Genomic DNA, 13,109 nt, shown 5'->3' with positions numbered 1-13,109 from the left:
CTGTATCAGAAGCTGACTCTTGAAACTGTCCACGTTTGAGCTGGGGACATTATACCTGTGTCAAATGTGCTGTTGACAAGGCCATGTAATTTTTGAATGCAGTTTTATACTCATTTGTATTGTCTTGGCTTGCTGCTGTAGTCTTTAAATGAGATTGAAAGGTGATGCATTGCTTAGGCGACAATGTAGTACCTGCAGTGTTCAAAGTATCGGGATCACTACAAGTTTCAATTGCTGGGGATATGGAAACAATATCGATATCAGTGATAATATCTTCGATTTCTGGAAATGCAGGGAAACATGGGGAAAACATTGGAATTTTTCAGTGAAACTTCGGGAGATGCTAAAAATACACATATTTGCATATTTAGGAATCAAGAAATTGCAAAAAGAATGCATACATAATAAGTTTCCATTTAATGGGCCTAAAAGTGTGTGGTGTTGTAAGAATTCAGTACAATAGTGACAAAATAATCACGTAAAATCTCATTAAGCCAATTAACAAGCAAACAAATATGCATAATGCATTCATACATTACATCCATGCATAAATTGAAGTTTTTGTAGAGAATGTAGAAAGATTGTAGAGAGAGAGAGAGAGAGAGAGAGAGAGAGAGAGAGAGAGAGAGAGAGAGAGAGGAGCTAAAAAAAAATGAGAGCCCTATAACATCCTAATAAACACAAAATTACACATAAGACCCTACTTTGCATATTTATAGGTAAACCCCTACATAATGAGAAAAATGTTCCAACACTCCCCATCAAATTGGTGTATATTTGTGATACCCAACTTGCCATAGGTCTTGTAGCATAGGAGAACTGAGACCCTTTGTAAAGATATCTGCTAGTTGTTCCGTTGATTTGACAAATGGTGTACTCAACACGCCAGAAGAAATCTTCTCTCGAATGAAGTGAATATCGACCTCAATATGCTTGGTCCTCTCATGGAGAACTGAATCAGAGGCAATATGTATGGCAACTTGATTGTCACAATAAAGTGGGCTAGTAGAGGAAATGGAGAATCCAAGTTCTACCAATATGGATCTCATCCACAAAATTTCACATATCCCATGGGTCATAGCCCGATATTATGCTTTTGCACTTGATCTAGACTCAACGAATTGCTTTTTGCTTCTCCAAGTCACCAAGTTCCCTCCAATGAATGTACAATAGGTAGAGGTAGATTTTCTATCTGTTGGGCAACCTGCCCAATCAGCATCAGAGTACCCAATAATATTAATATGTCCATGATAGGCATAGATAATACCACGTCCTAGATATGACTTCAAATATCTCAGAATATAATACATTGCACCAAGATAAGATGACCTTGGTGAATGCATCAATATGCTGACAATGCCAATTGCTTAGAGTAATGTCTGGTGTTGTGATAGTTAAATAGATCAACATGCTAACCAATCTCTGGTATATACTCGGATCAGTCAGAATATCACCTTAAAATGTATGTAATGAGTGCTTTTGATATATTAGAGATGGAGTAGGACGGGCTCCAAGTTTGCTAGTCTCACTCAGTGAATGCATGAATATGCTGACAATGCCAACTGCTTAGAGTAATGCCTGGTGTTGTGATAGTTAAATAGATCAACATGCTAACCAATCTCTGGTACATACTTGGATCAGTTAGAATATCACCTTAAGATGTATGTAATGAGTGCTTCTGATATATTAGAGATGGAGCAGGACAGGCTCCAAGTTTACCAGTCTCACTCAGTAGATCAAAAGTATACTTCCTTTGAGATATGAAGATGCACTTAGACGAATGACCAACTTCAATACCTAAGAAGTATTGAAGATGACCAAGATCCTTAATGTCAAACTCCTTGCCCCAGCATCCGCTTGGTATGTCCAATAAATTCCAAGTCATCCCCAGTGATGACAATATCATCCACATACACAAGTATGATGGTGCGACCCTCGCCGGGTATGAATACACAGTGTGATCTGATTGACATTGCTTGAATCCAAACAAGAGAACCGTAGAACTAAACTGTGCAAACCACGCTCTTGGAGATTGCTTAAGGCTATAGAGGGCCTTTTTCATCTTACACACTTTCCCTATTTTCCCCTTAAGCTGAAAACCAGGCGGAAGATCCATATACACCTCTTCAGTAAGGTCACCATGAAGAAAGGCATTCTTGACATCTAGCTGAAATAATGGCCAGGAGAGATTCGCCGCCAAGGAAATGATCAGACGGACAAAATTTAACTTGGCAATGGGAGAGAATGTCTTAGTATAATCCACGCCATAGTTCTGAGTGTAACCCTTAGCAACCAGGCAAGCCTTGTACTTTTCAATTGAACCATCCACCTGATACTTTATAGAGTACACCCATTTACATCCAACGATATGCTTTCCCATGGGTAAGGGGACAAGGTCCCAGGTGCTATTCTTATCCAATGCAGCCATTTCGGCCTCCATTGCAAGCTTCCACTCAGGGCCTGCAATAGCCTCAAGAACAAACTTAGGAATAGAAGAAGAACAAGTTGTAGCAAGGAAAGCACGACACGATGGAGACACAGTGGCATAACAAAGAAAATTAGAGATAAGATGTAAGGTTGGATGATGACTACGAGTGTGAGAAGCCACAAGTGATGATGGAGAAATAGGAATGAGGGAATTACCTGAGGTAGGAAGAGAAACTACTAGTGGTGCAGGTGGTGGCCTTGACTTCTGGCGGACAAGTATCTGGTTAGGTGCCGCCGCAGAAGTAACAGGTGGAGCATCAACCAAAGGCATAGGCAAAGAGACTTGCATGTTAACAACATCCACGGAATTAGATACAAAGAAGAATGGGCATTCTTAAAAAAAAGTGACATCCATGGAAACATAAAATTTTACGTACATGGATCATAATACCTATAGCCTTTGTTCTGAAGAGAGTAGCCGAGAAATACACACTTGATTGATCGGTTATCAAACTCGTCTCTCTTGGGCCCAGTGAGTGAACAAAATAAACATAACCAAAAACTTTGGGAGGAATTAGAAAGAGAGGACAATCATGTTTGAGTGTATGAAATAGAGTTTTACCATTTAAAACACGTGAAGGCATACGATTGATTGAGTAACATGACATCAAAAGAGCAGCAAACCAATATGACTTAGGAACCTTCATACCAATCAAAAGTTTGCGAGTCACTTTAAGAAGATGACGATTCTTGTGCTCAGCCACCCCATTTTGCTAGTGTGTGTAAGCATAAGAGAATTGATGAAGAATGCCATGTTCTTGAAGATAAGAGGTAAAAATTTTCGATACATACCCCCATTATCAGAATGAATTGTTTGAATATTACAATCATATTATATTTTGATCATTTGATGGAATGATCGAAACAAGTGTGGAAGTTCACCATGCCTCTTCATCAAGTATACTCAATTAACATGGAAAAATCATCAATAAATGTGACAAAATAAGGAAAACCATCAAGAGACATAATTGGACAAGGACCCCAAACATCAGAATGTATTAAAGCAAACATTTTATTAGTACGTTGGGCAACAGCAGGAAAAGAAGTTCGAACATGTTTACTAAACTGACATGCTTCACATCGAAGATACACATCATCTAACTTATTAAATGTAGGAACTGAAAAACGTAAAGTCCAAAAGGACACATGACCAAGACGTCATGCCACAATGCAACAAATGCCTTTTGAGACTATATTAAAGTACTAGAAGTAGAAACAAACGAAGAGGATGGAGTATAAACACTATCAACAAAAAGCTCCCTTTGACACAAAAAGTAGAGACCACTACGCTCATAACTGACACTAGTGTTTTAAATATCGACGATATTGGCCGATAAATCCCACGATATATCTTGCATCCCACATGTGTGATACGAAACACGCAAGTAGTGCGATATATCTCACATGTTCAATTTGGTGAGCATTTTCGATTTTCGATCCTTTTTTTCCTGTAAATCATGTTAAATTGGTGTCAAATTGTTACAAATAAATGGATTGGAAGCTTCAATTTTGAGATTTGGAGGAGATGGGGCCGAGTTGCGGAAAGTTGAAAAAATTAAAATTTCCCACTTGGTCACAAATTGGTTGCAATCCTTATGTCCAAACATAAAATCAAACATGTATGTAACCTAATCTAGTGATTCTTCTTTTGCTTTTGAATGTATTGGTTGTGTTTCCACACATCTTATATTTATAAATTATATGAATGAACTTTGAATATACTTGCATCAATTCAATTAGACAACGCATAGATTAGGACCCCATACAAAGAAAACCTATTATGTGCACATATTTTTTGTAATGTTTTGATTTATAAGAGTGTGTTGATGTGTTTTTTAACAATCACTGAAGTTTCATTAAAAAAATCGACCAATTTCCCCATGTTTCCAACAACAATGATATATTACGTGATACAACCAATATATCCCATGTGATAACCGATATATATCTATATCCCAAAGGTGCGATACATAACGCGATACTGATATTTCGAACAGTGGCCGACACCAATAGTCCTCGTACTCAAGTCCTAAAAGAGACAATAAGATGGAAAGAAAATCATGCAACAATTTAAGGCTTTAGTGTGACAACTAACAGAGATCAAATGTGCACTAAATTAGGAACATAGAGGACATTGGATATGGTGAGAGAAGGAGAAAAAGAGATAGGAACCATATATTCCATTAGTGTGGAGGTTTCGTTAACAAAATGAACTAGACGACGACAATCAGCTGAATTTGAAGGGATAAGACAACTATGCTCACCGGTCATATGATCTGAGGCTCTCGAATCAATAATCCAGGTCGCAGGAGATGAAGATGCATGAAATGTAGTACCCGCGGTCGCAATGAAGGAGGAGGCAGAAGGCTGTGAAGCAGGAGGTGCTGACCGGGCCTGAAGTGTTCAGAGTTGCTGAAGATTGAGAACATCAGCTGAGTCATAGTGACAGTATCTGTTTGATCTGAAGCAGGAGATAGATCAAGAGAAAGGCCACCAAGATCATCAGATATGGTTCCAGCCTCATTAGAAGTCGCAACATGAGCAGTGGGGCGACCACGTAATTTAAAATACCTGTCTTGAGTGTGTCCAGATTGATTGCAATTAGTGCACATAAATCTCCTCTGGCCACGACCACGCCCTCCGCTGAAGGCCCCTCGAGTGTCCAAGCCACCACTGCGACTATTAGATGGAATAGTGGTAGATGTAAAGGTAGTCCTCTCTTGGGTGAGAACTGGGGATGTCATCACCCGTATGCATGCCTCCTTTGTATGAACGATGGAATAGGGTGTCTAGAGTGAAGGAAATGGATGTGTAGCAACCGAGTTTGCAGTGCCTCATACTCACTACTCAAGCCTGCTAAGAACTTATAAGTTTTGGCTTCATCTTCCCGTGTCTTCATTATTTTTGTACTACGACTGTCTGGTAGTTTACTTGGAGGTTGTAGGTGACTTGACTCCTCCCAACGGCCTTTCAAGGCCCCAAAATACTCGGTAACAAACATATTCTCCTGAGTGAGAGAGTAAAGTTCTGTAGTCAACTGGAAGATGCAAGGCTTATTGGAAAGTCTCATAACTATCATTCAGAGACTTTCACAGATCAGATGCAGTCTCATAAAAGAAGCAGAAGCAATAATGGGCTCCATAGAATTGAGAATCCAGCTCATCACGATGGCATTCAAAGAATCCCACGCATCTATCTTTGTAGAATCAATAGATGGTGAAGTGGAAGGTCTTTTGGAAGTGTCAGTGAGAAATCCAAGCTTTTCCTTCCCAAAAGCATACATTCAGACAACCCGGGACCATAAAAGAAAGTTACTCTCATTGAACTTGGTGGAAGTAATGGAGAGAGGTCCCTCAGAATGATGTCCAACAACCTTGAGATCCATAGATATATGGAATAATGGATAAAACAACACTAACAAGAGGTACAAATCATAAGATGGTTGTAGGATTATACACCAAAGAGATGGTGTATTTGCAGTGCCCAAAAAAGAAGGAAAAACTACCAGCCAGCCCGTATTTTGACCAAACCATCATGTATATGTGTCGGATCTGCCCAAAACCACTTCCGATGTGCAGATCATCCAAAAACGGTCTAAACAGTATAGGTTTTACACATTTAAAAAAAAAAATAAAAAAATCCTCGAGTAAGAAGAATTTGAAGAGTGAACAACAGGTGGCCGGTTTCTAGAAAAACTTAGAAAATGCAGGAAAAATATCAAATGATCTTAAAAAATTGAGGAAAAGCACCATTAAGCTCCTCTCATTCGGTTGCACTAGGGGGTATGGGATTTGACCCAACCCGACTCAACAGTTGTCGTACGATTGACGTTAGCGGCCGTACGACTAACATCAGCAGGGGATTGGGATGGGAAATCTTCTCCTCTTCAAGTCATTGAGATCCTCTTTTAACCTTGATTGCAACTTGGCTCTGATACCCTGAAGTTTTTGTAGAGAATGTAGAAAGATTGTATGAGAGAGAGAGAGAGAGAGAGAGAGAGAGAGAGAGAGAGAGAGAGGAGGCTCAAAAACATGAGAGCCCTATTCTGTCGTAGAGAGGAGGCTCAAAAACATGAGAGCCCTATTCTGTCGTATTATCTTTTTATATGTAAGGTTTCCCTATTTACAAATAACATCCTAATAAGCACAAAATTACAGATAAGACCCTACTTTGCATATTTACAGGTAAACCCCCACATAATGAGAAAAATGTTCCAACATAGATAAGCATATAAACACAATATACATGCATGATGATCCAATCATCCAACCGTCAATCCATCCATCCCATCCCATTCCATCCATCCATCCATCCAACCATCTTATCTAATCATCCAAACATCTATTCATCCATCCCATCTATCCACCCAACCATCCAACCATCATATACATCCATCCATCCCAATATTTTTTAATAAACAGAATTTTGGCATTATCGATACATTATCTATATTATCGAAATATCGCCAATACACTGGCAATACAAGCAACACATGGAATATATACAATTGAAAATATTTGTAATATAGTGGTGATATCAATACATTGGCGATACACATGGAATAAACACAGTTGAAAATATTGGTAACACATACATTGGCGATACAAACGACACTTGGAATTTACACAGTTGAAAATATTGGCGATATTGATACATTGGCGATACTTGACACTCGACGATATACTGCCGATACCTGGAATTTCTGATATTATCATTGTTATCGGTATTGCTGCTAGTGTTGTCGGTATTGCTGAGCTGAAGATATGGATAACATCGGGGATATTAGCGTAATATTGGGGATACTTTGAACAATGGGTACATGTGTGTGATCCAATTTGGCACCATTGGCCAGATGCCCTGGCCCAAAAATCAGGCTTGTCCACATATAAGCGTGAGAAAGAAATGATCAGTTAATTTATAAAAAAAAAAAACAGCCACAGGTCTATATTCAGCATACATGTGTGATCCACAGGATGAGTTCAACAGCCTGATCTTTCGACCTGGGCATTTGTGTGATTAATGCCACCTGATGAATGGTTCAGATCTTGTGCATGTGAGCCGTATCGGCACATTTGTTGTGAATCCCATCCTCAATATTGGTTTGTACTAGCCCTGGCATTTTTCTTCTGTGTGTAAATCTTTGTAGCTTCTATCCTCTGTTGATTTGCATATTTACTGTATTCTTGTATTTAAATGCGTCATTATGAACTGAGCAACAGACGAATTGAAAGAGATGGTTAGTTGAGTACAGTCAAAGGAAACATTAATAGATCTTTCAAAAAAACTTTCCAGGCCAGCCACGCCGGCATCTACTTACTACTGGATGGAGTACTTTTGTAAACCAAAAGAATCTTGTTTCAGGGGATGCCGTGCTCTTTCTAAGGTACCTTATTAGAATTTGTTTAGTCATGCTCCTGTTTAGATTTGCGAAACTGTCTCTAAGCATGTTGCTCTATCAGGGGTGAAAATGGGGAGCTGAGTCTGGGGATTAGAAGAGCTGGTCGGTCTCGAAATGGTGTTCCTTGTTCAATCATTAGCAGTCAAGACATGCATCTAAGCATTCTTTCTTCGGCAGCTAATTCTATATCCACAAGGAGCATATTTCACATCTTCTATAACCCAAGGTACTATTATTTAATCTTAGATGGTTAGTTTGCTAAGATGGTATTTCAGAAGCAACTTCTGTTTTCTTTCTTTTGGTGTAAAAATTGCGCTTGGGGGATCATGAGCAAGGTATTCCGGAACAGTAACGGTGGCCGTAACAGCCACCACTGTTACTGTTATAATACAGGCTGTAACGCCCATTAGTGTCCCGGGTTTTTTTTTTTTTTTTTTTTTAATTTTTTTTTTTTTTTTAAAAATTTAAAGAACTGAAAAAACCTTTATTGGCCTCATAAGGACCATTACAGGGCCATTAGGGGGGGGGGGGGGGACATAATGGCCGCTTTGGGTCTTTTTTCTGTAACGGCCATTACAACCCCGTAACGCGTAACAGTGGCCACCTTTATGTTTGTAATGGTTTTTATGTAACTTTTTTTGCATGCCTTGATCCTGAGTTATCTAGCAGAGCTAACAAAGAGCATGCTTCACAATTTCTATAGCCCAATGTACTATTGTTAAATCTTACCGGGTCAGTTCATTAAGCTAGGATCTCAGGAGTGACTTGTATGTTCTTTCTTTCAGAGTGCAAGTTGAATTTAGGGGACCTGTTAGTATATAATTAATAATGAGCTAATTTTACATTGCTATGACTAAAAGATATTGATAGAGTTGTACAATAAATTCTACTCCCTTCTGCTGTAGATGAGGAATGTAAAATTGTGAAAGGGAAATCCAATGATCGCGAACAGTGGGTTGCCCTTATCGTCTCAAATCTTCCTCCCAATTATCCAATGGATAGGTTGGAGGATATCTTCAAGATGGTGGGTTTGGTGGGCATAGATAGTACTTCCTCAGGGGAGACTCACCTGAAAGAGCAGGGACTAGTGCTTTTTCCAGATTTGTTTGGCAGACCGGGGAGAGCCCAAATATGGTACTCCACAGGATTACAAATGCACATACACACACCTCTACACTCTCTTCTTCTCTCTGTTATTCCGGGTGTGACAAGTTTTGTCAATACTGTTATCAGCTTGGCCACTAGATTCATCTACATACACATTATTCTTGCCTGTTCCTTTCTGCACCCCAGTTCTGTCCATCCTCATCTCAGATACTTCCAGTCGGCTCCCTTCAAACTCTGGCATCTTTCCAATCCTATCTTTGTCTCGGTCCTGAACCATGCCACCCAACGAATCATTCTCCACATTCATCCTATACGGGTGTGCTATCTCATCAAACACTTCCCCCCTTATGGAGTGTTTTTTTTTTTTTTTCCCTTCTTGATTAGAATCATCGCAAATGTCATTTTTGGCCTCATTCTTGATACCTACACTGTCACTCCATTAACTTGGACCCTATTCTTTGTTGAACATTTCGACCACCAACTATTTGGTTGACACCTTTTCTCGAGTAAGAAAACCAGTGTGCTGACTTCCGTACACATCTTTTTTTTTCCCTTCATCCAATCCTTAGCTTTGCATAGAGCTATGCCATGCCCTTTGACCCTGCAATTACAACAAAGGTGCGGGATTCTTTCATAAAGGATCAGAATCCATTTCAACTTTTCTCCCAACATGAGCTAGGCATTGTCGATAATTTTTGTTTCCAAGTTTACCTCCACATTCATCCTGGCCACATCGATTTTGACAGCATTAACTGATATTATATCAAATTTCACAACTCTCCCAATGAAGCAGCTAGCAGTCGGATACATCCCTTGTCTTACATATTCGGCTGGAGGTCGGGAAATCCTACCCACACAGCAGCAAATGACGAAGCCTTCCCCAGCAAAAACCACATGTTCCATCCAGAAATTCTCAGCAGCCAATTTAATAAGGAGGTGAAATCCCTCACTAAGATGTTACAAAAAATATTCTCATTCAAGCAGTGGACGACAAATGATTGTCGTTCTCTCCCGAGTGTTCCAACGTATACATTATGTCATTACCTTAATGTCCCCCAGAACACACACGCAACCTTTCAAACCCCACTTGGATTTCACCGGATCCAAAGTTTCTCTAGTCATAGAGCATTGAAGAGAAACCGTCCAACAACAGACAATTCCTAAGGATTGGCTCACAAGGCCACATCTTTAGAGAAGACCACCTCTTACATGGAATTTAGGGTGTGATGAGGCAAGTGGAGAAGGAAATTTTGAACTTAAGCTGAACTCAAAGCAAAGCTCAAATCCTAGCCCTGAAGCTTCGAGAAAGATGGGGAGGAAAGAAAGGACGACTGAAGTGGTTGCAATCATTGTAGAAATAGGGAGAGAAGAGAAGACAATAAAATTGTGTATAAATTCCCTCCTCTAGAATCCTTTATTTATAATAATAATAATAATTAGTTACAAGAAAAGCTCAAAATAAATGCTGCTGAAATCTTAACGATACACCATTATCTCCAAGGATATGGAGTATCCAGTGTTTCAAATAGCGCTCATAGTGTAGCGGTAGCACACGCTATGTAGTGTAGCGTAGCCGTAGCGTCACATAGCGTAACCAAATAGTGTAAATCCCTTGTATCGTACACTACAATTACGTAGCGTGTAGACGCTACGATTTATTTCTTTACTTTCATGGGTTTTTTTTTTTTTTTTTTATTTTTTTTTTTAATGGTTTAAAACTCACATCATAAAAAAAAAAAAAAAAAAAAACTTAAAATGTAAAGTTAAAACCAAACTTTTTTATGTTTACTTTGACTTAAAATGGTGGTGATCCTTTGTTAAAGTTGGTGTGAAACTCACACACTAAAAAACCTTTAAAACTAAAAAGAAAATAGGGTTTCAAAAGAGGGTTTTCGAAAACCCATCTTAACCTTTAGGATTTTTATTTCTTTTCATACTTGTGAGTTGTGACTTGTGGTTTCAATTAGACATGATTAATTAAAATGGTTTGCTTAGAAAGTTGTTGATGTAATAATTATTTGATTATTGATTTTTTTCGTAACTTTATATATGTGGATTAGCTTTTGATAAATAATAATTAATAACTTGTTTGAACATGCTTATATTTGAAAAAAATGAATCATCTATTAGGCATTTTTATATTTTTTGTTTTTTTTTTTTCCTTACTAATTATCATATTTTTCATATTTTTAAATTAAAAAATAAAAGTATCGTGTAACTTAAGCTACCCGCTACAGAAGGCTGAAAGCGACACAACATGCTACTGCTATTTAAAACATTGGGCATATCGTAAGACGACTGAAATATTTACATATTCACACCAAATACACCGTAATGTACGTACATCAAAGACTATATAATCTAACAATCCCCCTTAAGCTGAAGCATGTATATCATGTATGTCCAGCTTGCCAACGAGATTGGGAACTACTGGAGAGATGTATTGCACTTTCAATGGTTGTTGGGGTGTGAACCATTGGCATGATTGATAGCTTTTGAAGTATCTAACAACACTTTTGGTGGCTATGATTTGAATTGGTGGCTCTTCCGGTGGTAACAACGCTTCCGATGGCTAAGATTTGAATTGCAGACTCTTCTGGTGGCTCTAGAATGTTTTCACAACAAACTGTTCATGGCATTGGTTCTATAAATAGATGCCTGAGAGAGATAATCCTTCTCCCAAATGAAAAATGGGGTTGCAAGTCGGGGATTGCTGCGTTGATCGTGTAAATGATGATGATAACAATGCGATGGGTGTTGGCATAGTGGGGAGTACACACCAACAAATAGTGCAGCAACAATCATCCGCCATGCATGGAGTTCGGTGCAATCTTAACTAGAACCAATGAATAGAAAAAATAGGGTTGAATGAACCTTCGTTTTTCTTCAATAGGATTTGAAACTGAGCTTTGGTGGTGGGTTTTGGTATACGAGGGTTTGGACGGTGGTGGTTGCTGGATGATGACAATGAAGGTGCAAAAAACAAGAAATGATGAATGATTGGATGGGTGGACCTTGTATGATGATGATGTATATAAATATATTCCTCCTCCATCACCACAGAGTGTCTATGGAAATGAGGATGGACAGTGGACTCATAAAATAGAAAAGAAAAATTAGCCCAAAGCCAAGAGGCTTTGAGACCATGTAAAAATAGGGAGAAAAGGAAAGAGAGGATAGTTTGCATTTCCCTCCTCTAGAGTCCTTAACCAATAACAACAATCAATTACAAGAGATTAACTCAAAATAAGTGCTAATCAAATCTAAAAGATACACCATTATCTCCAAGGATATGGTGCATTGCAAAACGGTTGAATATACTTGTACTCACTCAAATATTCTGTAATGTACATACATTGAAGACTGTATCCTATAACAATCACAAAACTTAAAATAATAGAAAGGCAAATGACATAATTGGATGTAGTCATACAACAGACTCACTATGTGAGTGAGAAGGAAACTGAGCATATAATGCAACCATTAGAAATTGGAAAAGAAGATTCTCAGACTCTCTCTCAATATGCTTGTTAAGCATTCTCGATCATCGAAATTCCAACTTTGTAGCTTCAATTGTCTTTGATCTAGTGTTCGATGAAGCAATTAAAGCTCCCGATCATTGAATAAAGCAGTTGATTTGGTGGCATCAACTGCTGTAGAAGCTCATATTCATTATGTTCATAAGCATTTTTATATATGTCAACTAATTAGTCCTCTGCAGGAACTAGACCTATGCAGTAATTACATTATTGATAATATCAGCCAATATTATCAGCATTGCACGTGGGCAATACAAAACTAGGTAGGAATGTCTCAAATCCTAAGTATCGAGCAACGTACCACATTGTATCGTCAATGTATGTATCGCTAATATCACAATGTATTGCGAGATATCGACAAATTTTTCTTTGAAAAAATCAGATGCTGCACCCACTTCATAAAAAAACCACTTCTAAGTCATTTTTTTCCACCTTTTCCTTCAATCTTCTCTCTTCGAAATAGATTGTAGTTGGGTTTTGGTCAATCCTTTGCAATCTTTTGAGAGAAAAATAGAGATTTCAAACCCGAATCAAGATTTTTTTCGGACTTAATGCTGATTCTCGTTCGGTGAGTGCTT

General features: G+C 38.4%; 1 protein-coding gene across 4 annotated transcripts in view; it reads left to right on the top strand.

Annotated features, from left to right (window-relative positions):
- The window catches only part of LOC131253273 (auxin response factor 4), a 115,441-nt gene that overhangs the window by 38,268 nt on the left and 64,064 nt on the right, over positions 1-13,109 (top strand). For all 4 annotated transcript variants that reach the window (XM_058254225.1, XM_058254222.1, XM_058254224.1 and 1 more), the window contains exons 5-6: positions 7,780-7,870; positions 7,947-8,111. In XM_058254225.1, the coding sequence (XP_058110208.1) occupies positions 7,780-7,870; positions 7,947-8,111 (256 nt within the window). The remainder of the gene's footprint in view (positions 1-7,779; positions 7,871-7,946; positions 8,112-13,109) is intronic.

This window comes from Magnolia sinica, chromosome 8 (assembly GCF_029962835.1).
Source record: "Magnolia sinica isolate HGM2019 chromosome 8, MsV1, whole genome shotgun sequence".
Classification (NCBI taxonomy): Eukaryota; Viridiplantae; Streptophyta; class Magnoliopsida; order Magnoliales; family Magnoliaceae; genus Magnolia; species Magnolia sinica.
This window is presented reverse-complemented; position numbering and strand designations above follow the sequence as displayed.